The following is a 14,137-nucleotide window of genomic DNA, read 5'->3' as shown; positions in this document are numbered from 1 at the left end:
GCCTCTGGGCAAATGCTGCTGGTTGCCAGCTCCTGCCTTCCAGCTCATGGAATGCAAGGCTGGGGCAAGGGGGTGATCTCAGTAATGAACTGAACCAAAACGTACCCTTTTCCCTCCACACACCTCACCAATCACTCTTAAATAATAATAAAAGGAGGTTTTTATATGTGTTGAATCCAAATCCAAATAACTCACAAAGATTACAGAATAGTTCACTGACACACAGATGGGAAATTCCTGGGTGCCCCTCTTCTAGTATAAAACACACAGATAAAAGAGAAACACTATTAGAATTCCTGCTAAATTAGTTCTGCTTTTAATAACTGAAAGCTTCAGTTTTCAATACAAAGCAGCAACAAACCCAAAGAGGTTAGTAACACAGAACTACGTAATGCAGAGTGACCACTAGCTCCCCACAAGCCCCTTTCACATCCTCAAATTGCACTGGCATTCCATTTCTATATAATTAGACGTGCATTCTTTCCTTAGAGATACCATGGTGCTGTGTCAAACACTTCAGGATGTTCTGAAAGGCTTGTCAGTAATTAAGCAGATTGGGCAGCACTCTCCCTCCAGTACTTTCAAACAGATTTCTTGTGTCAACAGACCGACTTCCCTACCAGACTTTCACCCCCACCCCCAAATTCCCAAGTTCAGCATTACAGATTACCCCCACGCTATCTGTCAGCATGAAAACCTGTGTCAGCAGAATAATTTTATCTGCTAAACTCGTTTCCCAAGGGCTGCCACATCCTGGACTGCTTTCCATAATCTTAAAACAGCTGAACAGCAGTCTCAGAGTCCTCCATGAAACATTACAAATATCTCACCACACACACAGGCAACAAGATTTAAAACCAATTTAAAAAATTATGTGTTAGTCTTTATTAGTGCAACACACACCCACTAATGCAGAGGAAAACACAGAACTAAATACACAGCCACCCATCCAGATGGGATTGTTCTGTGGGATGCTGAGTGCCCTTCACTGCACCTTCACTGATCCACTGCAGGCCATGGATGTGGGGTCTCGTGCCCCGGATTGGGGTGACTCTAAAAGATGGAAAAGTCTCTCCTCCAACCCACGCCTTCAAAGAAAGACTCAGTAGTCCTCTGTTGTCTGGTCTCAAGGTTGTTTATTGTTGGTTATCTAAAAGATTCTTCTCCTGAGCTGCTGTGGCCCGTTCAGCAGCTCAGACAAAGGCACACTGCCCTCCCAGGGGGCTGGTGCTACCTTTTATATCACACATTACGTGTTACATGTTTATTCTTTTCCCCAATGCCTACTGTCTATATTGAATGGTGACTTTCTACTCTAAACCAATCTGTGAGTGCCAACATCACCAAAGACATGGAGGTTAGGAAGGAGAAGGAAGGAGGACAGGGCACACCCAAATCCCTCCATCTTAGAACCCCTGACCCCCATGTACAAAACTTGGACCCCTGCGTACAAGGCTTAAACCCCCCTGTACAGCACTCAAAAATCCTTCCTTTCACTTTGTGACTACTGCTACTGCAATACCTAAACTTGTGTGTGTGGCTTGTAATTCTTCATACAGAGCTGGTAATTTGCTCCATGGGCTAAGATCAAAACCCCACCTGTGTCTCTGGCTGCATGCCAGGGTCTCAGAGCCCCCTGCCAGCGGCTCTGGCCATCCAGGGCACACAGAGGAGTGTCCTGGGTTCCCACACATGGAGGCTTTGCAGGACTGCCTGCTCTTCAGCCTCACATCCCCAACCCTAAACAATCCAACTGTTTCTCTGCTTTCTCTGATTTGACAGAAAGAGGTAACCTGTATATCTGCCCTTTTGTTTTAGCCCTAGTCTTCAAAAAATCCTACCCCTTCCCACAAGAATCTAAGAAGCATCTTACAATAAAGCTAAGGGAATTTCAAAGTCTGCTACAGATTTTAGGGGGTGAATTTCCCATGATTTTGCTTTTTTGGATATCACAGTCTTTTTGCTATGGTTCATTGGTTTTAAGTAACAAAATATTCACTGCTAGTATGTTTGGATCAAAACATCCTGAGCCTAAATGCTGGCACACCTCCATGCAGGTGTGCAAGTGAAATGATTTCTTACATAGAAAAAATGGCAACACAAGGTTTCAGAACATATTTACCTCCAGCTAACCACTGCATGGAAATTAGGGATTCCACAGTTAGCTAAGTGGGGGAAAATAGTGGTTTTGCTGAACTGTAAGCTAGCATGGATATTATCACAAGAAATTACTTATTTCTGTAAGAAATTGCAGGGATTGAAAAAAAGGATACATATTGGAAGCTTCTGTTGTTAAGGACTAAAAAGAACAGCAATCCTGTCATGTTCATGGAGCTGCCATTCAGAGACACTTCATAAAAGAAGAAAATGTGCATGGGAGGAGTGAAATCTAAAGAAATGGTCTGTATAGCCCACATTCTGGGTCTTCTGAAGAGTACTGCACAATCAAACATCCACAGCACCTTGATACAGCCTAGGATTTTAATTGCAGTGTGAGCATTTCTTCTGCTAAGGAGGACAAAAAAAACCCAGGAGGAATAATTTCTTGCAAATTTGCAATTACATTTCTCTTCATTGCATAAATCCAGGGCTGATGCAAAGCACCAGGTTCAGGCACAGCAGTTACACTGGCATGCTCAGCTACTGTACTGGCCAGGAACGGTCAGACACCCAAGGATTTCTTCTTGCTTTATCTACTTTATTAAACATCAAACCTGTCAGGAAGTTAACCCCGTCACATTCCTGTAGTTACTGAGTGCTGCAAAGACATGAACACAACATGACCTTCTGGCAGCAGTGCCTTGCCATTGAGCTCAACACCCTGCTCATTCCTGGGGGTAAGGAAGATGCCACAAAACTTCAGAGCACTGTGGTAAAAGACTTCCCACCCGTCTCTCTGGGTTCCCAAGCCTTTCATCACTATCAAGAGTCTCATGCATTCCATCATCTCACTGCAATGCAGACACAAGTGCATTTCCCTCAGCTTCAGAAAGATGACTGGTTCTAGGAATTCTCCACCAGTGTCTATCTCAAGTGGGTAGTAATGCTTCAAATGCAGGTGGGATGTACAAATCAATCCCTCAGTATCTGGAAGATGATTTTTCTGCCTGATAGTCAAAAATCACAACAGAAATCCTAAATACACTAAGAAATGGTCTACCTTAACATCATCCATATCAAAGCAAAATTACCAGCTGTATTTCACTTCCTGATATAAACAATATTTGCAGTAAGTGCAAATACTTCAGAAGTCATTTCAGCTTTAGCAATTTTTCTAATACTCAAAATACAAACATCAGGTTCTAAAAAATTATCACAATCAGAAACAAAGTCTTCCTCCATATTAATCCCATTCCTTTAGTTTGACTGGGATTTTGAGGACAAATGCAGACACTGCTGACGGGGATCCTACTGAGATATTATGTCCTTCTGAAAAAGTGAACAGCTCAATCTAAAAAGTCTTTATGCTCCAAAGCCAAGTTAAATAGACAGGTATGTGCAAGAAGTATTTCTTTTTATTCTCCTTTCTTCCACAGATTTCTTTATAACGTGTCTGGCAAGTGATGCAGCTTTTCCCTGCTGCTCTCTGGCTTCCACACTCTACTGATAACAGTTCAAACAAGAGAAGTTTCTGATTACCACTTCAACTAATCAAGGAGAGGGAACAACTTCTACACCAGACCTGGGAGACAAAGGCTTACTCTGTAATGAGGGAGCTGGACACATCTTAAGGGTCAGGACTGCAAGGCATGGAATGTACAGCAGGATTTCCTGAGTATTTTGAGTATTAAAGCAGGTTCATGTCATAGCTACTGAAATTAGCACAGGTATGAGCAAGCAGATAAACTCTCAAAGTCTGACTTTTTTTTCTTAAAAGGATTCTAAACACAGTTCTTAATCTCTACAGGCATAAATGGAGCAGACAAACTGCTGTAAGCTGGCACTGAATAAAAAATGCCAAACCAGGAGAAATGAGATGTAAAAGATCCAACCCGTACTGCCAGAAGGATTCCAAAAGAGGAACCATTATACAGATGCATCTTCCCCTAAGCAGGAGGAGAATAAGTGACAGATTTCACATTTCAGGCTCAAGGCTTTAAACCACAACACTGGCTGTTATTGATGATTCAAACAAAAATCTCAGGAAAGTAAATTTGCTAGGCAAAAAGGAATTTTTAAGCAGCTTACCTCAATGGACCATAATTCAACATTATAAAGGCCAGTATCACCATCACACAGAGTGTCCTTCTCTTCGGAGATGATACTTTGAGCTTCTGGTTCTAGACAGAGAAAACAGAAGACACTGAGTAGAAGAGGGGTACACATATGCAGGGGTATGTCAGAAGCCAAGTACACCAAATTATACTTGATTTTCAGATTTATACTTGCCTAATTATGTGTGAATACATTCCTGAACTACTTAACAACAAAACTTTGGTTTATTCATTATGATCAGCTTCTATCCAGTGAAATATTCAGAAGCACCATGAAGTACAGAATGAAAAGTCTACCAGATAATGTGTCAGCTATCCTGACCTAGAGTTGGTGAAAGCCATGCTTGGACTGGGATGCTGGGCTAGAAACCCTCAAAGGTCTTACAGTCAGTATTTCCCCAACTCTGTTGTAGCGCCTTCCACCTGAACAACTGTCTTCATATGAAATCAAGACTTTCATCACAATCTCTTACCTCTAATACCACTTCATCCAGCTGCCTCTTCAGCGTGCTGTTTTCTTTTTTGAGTTTCTCATTCTCCAGCAGGGCTGCCTCCAGCCTGGCCTCCAGTCCCAACATGTATTCCTTCTTCTTCTTGCGCGACTGAAAGGCTGACTCACGGTTTTTAATCATGCGCTGCTGCCGCCTCAAGACATTGACCTGAACACGCAATACACAGCCTGTTAACCATCCACAAGTTAAAACTGCCTCCATGCCACACAGAATTTCTGCTTCTCTGCTTTGTCAGAGGTCTGCACAGATAGCTTCCCATACCCCGCTTCAAATGAGCTGGAATGGTCAGCGCAGAGGCGCCTGAGGATCATGGTACACCTAAGGAAAAAGACAGGTGCTGAACTGTCTTGGTTTTCTTCTGTATTCTCAACATTCTATATGCAGGGGTCATCAAACATATACTCAAGTTTGATTTGATCGATCAAATCACAAAGAAAGAAAATACCTATCTTCAGGTCTGCAAGGCAGCAAGAATGTCTTTTACCTTGACTTCTCCCTGCACCATTTTACAGGCTACCATCAGTCATCTGCCTTCCTAACAGGAAATCTCTAGGGTTTTTCAGTCTGTTCTGTATGGAAGGCATTTCCACACTGATTGCACCTGCTTCTGTACCTTTTCCACCTATGCTACACAGTTTTAAGATTTTGAATAGTGCTGCTGATCTCAGATTGCACATTCCATGTGTATCAAGCCCTTACACGGCAGTTTAAACGCAGTCTCTGGGTGCATCTCCACTGACATCTTAGTTCAGATCAGCAGTGTGGCTTGGGTTCACACTTCCTGACTGTCCCACTGAAAGTGCTTCGCTTCACATCACAGAACAGTCTCTGAGAGCACACAAACTGGATTGCTTTGGGATGAAGCTCAACCAGCAAACATGCTCCAGGAGAGCACACAATTCATTCTAACCACTAGCAGGCATTCAGTCTGCAAGACCCGACTGGGATAGCTCAAAGCAACCCCTCCCCATCTTCCACCAGTCCTGATGACCGACTTTTTTCCCAAGCAGGAACACTCCATCATCTTCTACCACTTACTCATTTTGTGGTTTGCACTGAGTGGAATGACCCAGACCGAAAGCATCTTGCTGCCAACAAGGATAACAATGATGAATACTGCAGAACTATACAAAACTACTTGAAATCCTAAGTTTAAACACCAGATTGTTGATTTCCTTTCCCTCACAGATTAGCAACTCTGTTTTCATTAGGAAGAGAAGACTTCCATCACATTTTTAAGCTGCAACTGGATGTGCCTCAATGACAATTACACTGACAGCTAACTGAATGATCCATCTTACACAGACCTGGATATCCTTCAGCACAGTACCTACCAGCACAGGCCCTGGTGTAATCTGTATCTCTCAGAGCAGGTACATTAAAGAAAAAAGATGAGAACTATTCCAGAAGTATTATTCTAGGGAAATAGTATAATCACAGAACAGTAACATTAACTAACCCAGATTTTGAGTCCGGCTATGTAAAAACCTTAACCACAGCTTTTCAGCTCTCTCCCTGTATCTACCTGCACACAGACAATATGCTGCTCTAGGACACTGGCACCTTTAACAAAAAGTGGCCACAAGCTGTTTGAAGAACCACTCTTCTTGATGCTGCAGTTTGGTGACAAAGATGAAGAAAACGTGTTACAGTGCATTAGTGTTCTGGGTCGCCTCCATGTTGGTCTAATTGCTTTTTATAAAGATCATTTATTATATGTCTAGTCTGCTTTCACCAACCAAAGTCTGTGAAAGTGAAGCTGTTTGTACTTACTCCAGTTTCTCTCTTTAGCAGGGAGTGGAGAAGGAAAAGATTTTAACATATTTTCATTAACACTAAGCTTTGTCTTGAATTTTTTAAGTACAACATTTAACATAAAAAAACTTCTGCAGACATATAAAAGCTGGACCAAAAAAGAAGATTCAGGCTAGCCAAGAACTGCAGTGTACAGAACACACCAGTCTGGGGCCAGGATCACTTAAACTGTTCAGAGATGAAAAAACAAGGCATGAGTTCATGCAGCAGCTTTGGCTCAAGTTGTGTGCTATTCCAAACAAGGAGTAACATTCCCCTTTTGAAAAAGACGTTCTGCATCATGAACTCAGAAAAGACCAAATTGTTTACATCCATTCTTGTTTGCAGACTTGATGAGGATTATTCATTACTGGACAGCTTTTAATTACATGTCTGGAACCTCTGGCAAATCTACATGCTTCCCTGAAGAAAAGAAGGTGTTAGAGCACCAGTGCAGTGGCTCTATTCTAAGAGTACATCCTAACATACATCTGTCACTGTTTCAGACACTGAAAATCTACATTTTATGTGTCACTTATACATATTGCTCTACTTTACTCACAATTGTCCAAATGCTGTGAGGAACAGCAGCTCTCCCCAGCCTGATTCCAGGTACTCTGTGCAGTATCTGCATTTCAGTACATGCCTCACCAACTACATTTTGACTAATTTTTAAGCCTTGCTTAAATGAAATCCAGTATTTGTGTCCTTAAGTTATTTTGTTTTAATTTACAATTCTTAAACAGCTTAAGGTCCTTCTTGGTCAGCCCTCCAGGTCTTGCCGGGCTTTTCTCAGGGAATATGACACAACTGCACACTCAATCCCACCTAAATGTGATGCAGGAAATGGAAAGAGCTGTGTGGGTGAGGAGGTACAGGAATGCTGAACCTGGAAGCACTGCGGTGATCAGCATCACACAGCTGGCCTAGCACCAAGGTAAACGTGCCCTCTGCCCGAGCACTTTGATACTCAGGAGGGAAAGGAACTAATTTATAACGTCAGTCTGCTTCAGCAACATTGCTTTGCACAAATGCTGAACCAAGATTAAAGGCAGCAAACACCTCTGCGAAATTCTTTTACAGCCTCCAACTTTTAAAGTTGTATCGTATTGATGTTCCACTCAAGATAGCAACTCCTGGTTCTAAGGAAACACAGACCATAGAGGGAGAACACTGGCCTTAAAAACAATCAGTAACCAGTGATGCAACTTCTGCTTTCTAGCTCTGAAAACCACACCACCACTAGCAGAGACACACACAAAAACGCTGTAAATATGGAGAACTGGCAGGTTCATAGCAAACCCTTGCTTCAAACAGCACTAACCAGATTCAGATTGTTCTCTATCTTCAGAGGTTTTACAGAGTCATGCACTTCACAAATAAACACCGCTACCTCAATTTACTTCCAAAGAAAACTCAATTACGAGCAAAATTTAACCTGCCTTCCAACACAAGCTCTACTTCTAGAAGCAAGAATGTCTCTCGTACTCCAAAGAGTTTTTGTACATGTGCTGGGAAAGTTAACAAAGAGCTGAAAGTACAAACCATTGGATGTAGCATTAGCTGGCTTCTTACCTCAGCTTATGAAAGCTGCTGTCTTTGAAGACGCATCTTTGATTGCAGGAATACAAGACATATGCAAGTTTTTTTTGCTCTAATGGAAGTTCTGGGTTTTCTTGTCTCTAACTCAGCAGAACACAACTTGCTTAATGAGTTTATGTTACACAAATATTACACAATGTACAGCACAGAAATGAGGATTCTTCAAACAGAAATCCACACTTATGCTGAAGTTATTTTGCATAATTAATCTTGTCTAGATTTTCTGTATTCTGGCACTTCCTCATGGCTGGCAGGCTGCACGTGTGCCACCAGGACACGCAGGGCCTCACACCTACAGCTAGCCATCAGCCCGTGCCGGTGTAATCCACTGGCAGTCTGAATGTTAAGCTAACAGTTTATCCCTCCTAAGCCCAAAAGAAAGTCCTGCAGTGTTTCTTTTTATCCTGCAACATTTGCTGAGATTAGCAAACAATAACACGTGTTACAGAGCTCAAATGACAGCTCCCTCTGTGCAGCCCTGAGCGCCACATATGGTGTCCAAGGCAATCGGGAGATGTTTTAACCCTGCTGGCCCCAGCTGAATCCCAGAATATTTGTTTCTTCTCAAAGCACTTTTTCACAGTACGTGCCAAAGAGCAGCTGCAACTGTTTTTTCACATTGTAACAAACACAGGCAAGATGTTGCTGCATTTCACAAGTCTTAAAACTGCTTCCCTAAAATGGCTTTGGGTGGAAATACCAACACAACCACCCTTGGAAACCAACATCTGTTTGGTACCCCAGCTACACGTTTGACTCCTGATGTCATGGATATGTAGATGGAATATGATGACAATGAGGGGGTTTTGTCAATTAAACCTTACAGCCAGACAATGGCAAGGTGCCTACAGGGAGTCACAAATCTAGTGACTGCAGGTCATTGACTTGAGGTCTCTTGAGTTAACGTTGCACGATGGGGAATTATCATTAACAAATGCAGCACACTTAACTGCTCTGCCTACTACAGACCTTTCTTTGCTTCTTGCACTTTGAATATCAGGTTTCCACTGTACTCTGGCTGCTAAACTATTGCTAGCACAATATTTTCATTATAAAACTCAGCCCACACACAAATATGATTAGTGAGGAAAAGTTACCATCAAGCCTGAGTGGCAATCCCCGACACCAGCAACATCCCTCCAAAGAAGCTGAAGGAACAGGCTTCCCACTGCTTTGGGAAACAGTGACCTGCACTGCTGATAAGCAGGTGCCTATACAGCAAAATTCCACATGCTTTCACCAGTGTTTTCTCCCTCACAATGAGATGTGAAAGGACCCTCAGCTCACAACTGTGCTTGGAATACCCCACTGGGGAATGACAGTTTTGAAGGCACTAACAAGAAGCTTTGGTCCTTTCCACAAGCACGTCTTCTTTGGACAACAGAATGCAATCAAAGCAGCTCCAAGTTACTAGGAGCAAAATCAAGTTAACACCCAGCTTGCTAGCTGGTTAAGATGTCAGAGCTGAAGGGGGAAAAAAAGCCCACCCACATCTCAAAAGCTACTGTTTACACCTCCTCCTTACTGTGAGCTACTACGGAAAAACTCACTTATTCATACTGTAATTGCTGAGAGCTTAACCCTCTTGTCCTCATTCAATAAATGATCAAAAGGGAGGCTGAAGAGATTAGGATCATATGGAACTCAGTAACTGAAGTTTCTAAAAACTGTAAGTAAAATCTGGAGAGATAAATGGGAAAGATAGGTATGGAAATAGAGTGAGGCATTGATATTTCCAATTCATCTGCTTCCAAAGAAATGTTTTTATTCTATGGATTAGAAAAGTGATTTAGCACTAATAAAAAATCCAATCTATCAAATTTTCCTGTATGTAAGAGAGGTCCAGCCACTGAGAGCTTGCACTTGAGAAGACAAGTTACAGAAAATCTCAATCAGCACAGTCTTCTGCCACTACACTTGCACACCTGGTCTGCAACTCCAGGCAGGCCAGCAGATATTTAGCTGTTCCCCCCTGTTCTGTGCCAAGCTGCTAAATTCCCTGCTTACAGCTGGAAATCCTATTGAGAGTTTTCCTGAGACTCTGAAGGGACCATTAGGTCCCACATGCAGGTAACTGCAGGAGGTGCACAAGCCCTGGTTAGCAGCTCCCACAGAGTCAGAACTTACATCCAGCCCCACGGCCGGGGAGCCGCTTTGCAGCAAGGGCTTTGTCACCGGGATTTTGCCGCTGCTGGAGCCGTTCCCAGCAGCTGGAGACAGCGCCTTCACCGCGTGGCTCTGAAGTGCTGGGGCCCCTCCAGTGACTGCAATGACTGGCTGGGAGGCAGGAAGCACCCCAGAAGCCTGGAGCTGTACCACGGCAGGCTGGGGCAGCACCACAGATGGACCTGGAACACAAGAAGAGCAGCGCTCAGCGTGGATGAAATGGATTTGTACATCACCACTTTGCAGGGGCATACTGCTATCCTCTCCTGCCCTGCACAGCTGATCTCAAATCCATTAGGATATTGCACAGAACAGGAATGGAAAGAAGTTGTTCCAAAGTTTACAGGACTCTTAATCCATTCTGCAAACCAAAACTACAGACATTAAGGAATCCAATAAACCAAGCTCTGTCTCAAAAGCTCTTCAAAGTTAATAAAACTCAACACTTGCTATATACATTACTCAGTATTGCTAATACTTGAAGCACTTTCAACAACCTTTTCACAGAATTTAGCCAACTTACCTCAACCCTCCTTCTCCCTTTTGTCCATAAGTACTTTATTGCTGTACTCAATGGAAAACTGACTACACAGAAGTGACTCATGGCACACAGATCAATTCAAACTAGCAGAGAGATGGAAGATGAACAAAAAAGAACAATGCAAGTTACACTTTCAAAACTTATGCTGAAGCTTCAATTCACACTAAGACCATTTTTTTTAGAAAAATGGCTCATGCAAGAAAGTTTATACACAAGCTGAAGAGAGCTTAAAGACAAGCAGGCAGAAAAAAATGAAGTAATTTTGACAGTTTGAAATGGAATTAAAAAGAGTCACTTCCAAGAAATTTCAGTCCAACGACTACATTTAACTCAAGCAGGTGCTTGAGTAATATTTTGTTGTCTGAAAACACATTAATGTCTCTCTAATCCTTTGTAACAGGATGACCTCGCCAGCTTTCAGAAAGAGCACATTCCAGCTGAGCATTCCAACCAAAATGCTCGACAATGGATTACAGCACTTATCCAGCTTTCTGGATGGTGAAAAGTGAAGTAATTTATCTAGTGCCAAGATCTTACACATGGGGTAAAACTAGACCTTCTTTTTTTTTTCAGACACAATCTCGAAGACATCAAAACTTAGTATGACCCTGTTTAAGAATCTTAAATGATGAAGTTGAGACTATTTCAATTTTTTTTTTTAATATATAAAAGAGATGATGCCCTAAGACCATGCTTTCTCCTTTAAGCTTTTATAAAAGGGGCTGTGGAAATAAAATTTCTCATGCTTCTTTGAAGATAATGGCATATTTCAAACTGGTATTTCCAACTTGTCATATGCAGGGGATTTAGACTGATGAAAAAAGATCCTTATGGTTTTTCTTATGGAAGCTCCACAAGAGAAATTTTAAACATACCATCAGTTAAAGGAAAGCATGGACATACTTTCTCAAAAGTATTTCATCTACACTGTCTCACAGAAACTACTGTCCTGACTTTTCTCTAGGGAAAAGGAGAAGCTGATCTTCAGAGTACTAGACTTATATCCAGAGAAATCCATATCCCCAGCACCCAGCATTCCTTATTCCAGATGGTATTTTATCAGCTGGAACATCAGAAGCAATAAGAATTAGGTCACGTTGACAGTGCTGACCCGCGTTTTAAGCAGTCTAGCAATCTTAGGCATGTTACAACAAATATCAGCATCTCCAGATTTGGCTGAACCCCTGATGGAAGAGAAATCAGTAACGGAGACAAATTTTTCCCAATTGCAATAATTTTTAGATATGTGTGCCCTGAAGAATTTGTCTGTTTTCCTTCCAGTGCAATCAACTGTGAGGGACTGTGGCCATCAGCTGGTGAAACGAGCAACTGCAGCTGGCAAGTGCTGCAAGGCAAGCAGCGTCCCTACTGCCCCGGCTGGAGAGGGAAACAATGCTTTGGACAGCTCGAGCTGCTTCAAAAATCAGTAACAGGGTAACTGTAGCAATGAAGAATTATCACGAGGCAGGAAGTCACTTTCCTCTGGTTAACATCAGCAACTTTTCTAACCTCTGACACAGATCTCAAGTTTTAGCAGACCTCTCTACATTCTATTTAATGCTGTTCAGTGAGCTGAAAAGCCATAAACCCATACTCCCACCATCCTGTGGAAGAGTTTCAAGTGAGTAAAAAAAATGTCTATATCACTTCCCCCAAGCTTTCCAGCTTCCTTCAAGCCATCCTAACTGATTCTACTGCATCTTCCTTCAGTTATGACACAACAGCACTGTAATCACCTTATACACCACCTGATGCTGCAAGCAGAGCAGAGCAAAGAATCCCTACAGATCCTTCCAAATCAGCAGTTTTACCTCCACAGCTGCCAGTGTTCAGCCCAGCCTCTGTCTTCCATTCCAAATAATGGAATTCTATAATCCAGTCTTCCATTTTACACGATGCCCATGTGAGTGCTGCTTCTCCCAGGACAGGATGAGAGGAGTAAGGCCATCTTCTCAGCCTAAAGCTTTTCCAGCAACGCATGTAGAACCCTTCTTTCTCCTATTCCTCCTCTTTCATACACCAAACCTAACTCCACTCTATCAGCCATCCCAAACAGACAATGCCATCACCAAGACCTGGCCCAGTCAAGACAATTCACCTACCTTTAGGAGGGGCTGGCTGGATGTTAACAACTGGCTGATTCTTTGGCAGTGGCACAAGCGTGGGAAGAGTCTGAATAATGATGGTTTTAGCTGGGATGCCAATGTTAGCCTGAGCTTCAGGCACAGCAGGCAAAAGGGGTTTGGGTTGTATCAAAGGCCTGGACACTGTCTGACCACACTTCTTCAGGCTCCTCACAGAATTATTTGCTAGAAAAGGAAAAAGAGTCAGAACTGGACCCAGAGGCATAAAATACATAATTCAAACAATAATGAAGTAGCTTTTAATGTGGGGTTTTTTATCCATCTATAATATTTGTTGAAAATAAACACATCTGATCAAATATCCAAGTCATAAATGATGGGACGTCTCGTGTCTGTTAATTAATAGCATTAATTTGGATGCGAGACAACACATATATTATCTATAGGATGAAAGTAACTTTCTCTCTCTTACCAGATCGAGAAGAGATGCTCACAGCAGGCTTCTTCCCTCCATCTCCTTCAGGGGATGCAGGGCTTCTGCAGCTCTTGCTGTAGAGAGAGATGGGGGACATCTGGGAGCTACAGCTGAAGTCCACATCATCCTGCAGACAGAAAGCACAGGAGATTAACACTTCAGAAACTCAGAGCAGCATCTGCCAGCAGTTCAGAGTATATCTGTTTCTCATCACATCTGTGTTGCTGCTGCAGCCAACAGGACAAAGGTTTTAATCTGCAATTTGATTCTGGCCATTGCCAAGTACCTCTAAAAAAATCCCAACAAGAACTTCTCCCCATCAGCAGAGCAACGGGAGGCAGAGGCCAACCCTGCTGGACCCAGAAGCCTTTAGAAGGTATTTTGTTTGGCAACAAGACTAATGAACATAGCTGAGGAAAGAGAGCTGAGCATGTTCTTATTAGAATGGGTCACAGAGAAGAGATAAGAAAACACCACTGACGGGTTTTCGCAAGGGTTGGGAAAATGAGCTGTTTCCTCTTATGAATTTGGTCAGAGGAGTAAATCACAGGGCTTTTGTTTGATCAGAGCTGTTGCTGTCTGTGTTACGTGGAGGGGTTTGCATACAGGCACGTTCTGCACTGGAGAGTCCACAGACGGTGGTGACGGCACCGAACAGCTGGAAGTGGCTGGTGACAAAGGTTCTGTCTTCACGTTGGCATCTGCAAGAGGCAGGTAAAGACATTTCACTGCACAAGTTTGCAGCAACG

The 14,137-nt window shown here is 42.7% G+C and overlaps 1 protein-coding gene across 2 annotated transcripts in view; it reads right to left on the bottom strand.

Moving 5' to 3' along the window:
- Positions 1–14,137, bottom strand: part of ATF6 (activating transcription factor 6) — a 77,463-nt gene that overhangs the window by 59,948 nt on the left and 3,378 nt on the right. For both annotated transcript variants that reach the window (XM_038145061.1, XM_038145060.1), the window contains exons 4-9: positions 13,995–14,089; positions 13,386–13,515; positions 12,932–13,138; positions 10,250–10,470; positions 4,688–4,873; positions 4,189–4,280 (exon numbers count right to left, since the gene is read on the bottom strand). In XM_038145061.1, coding sequence (XP_038000989.1) covers positions 4,189–4,280; positions 4,688–4,873; positions 10,250–10,470; positions 12,932–13,138; positions 13,386–13,515; positions 13,995–14,089 — 931 coding nt within the window. The remainder of the gene's footprint in view (positions 1–4,188; positions 4,281–4,687; positions 4,874–10,249; positions 10,471–12,931; positions 13,139–13,385; positions 13,516–13,994; positions 14,090–14,137) is intronic.

The sequence above is a fragment of the Motacilla alba genome, chromosome 8 (assembly GCF_015832195.1).
Source record: "Motacilla alba alba isolate MOTALB_02 chromosome 8, Motacilla_alba_V1.0_pri, whole genome shotgun sequence".
Taxonomy (NCBI): domain Eukaryota; kingdom Metazoa; phylum Chordata; class Aves; order Passeriformes; family Motacillidae; genus Motacilla; species Motacilla alba.
Note: the sequence above shows the minus strand (reverse complement) of the source record. Positions and strands in the feature narration are given on the sequence as shown.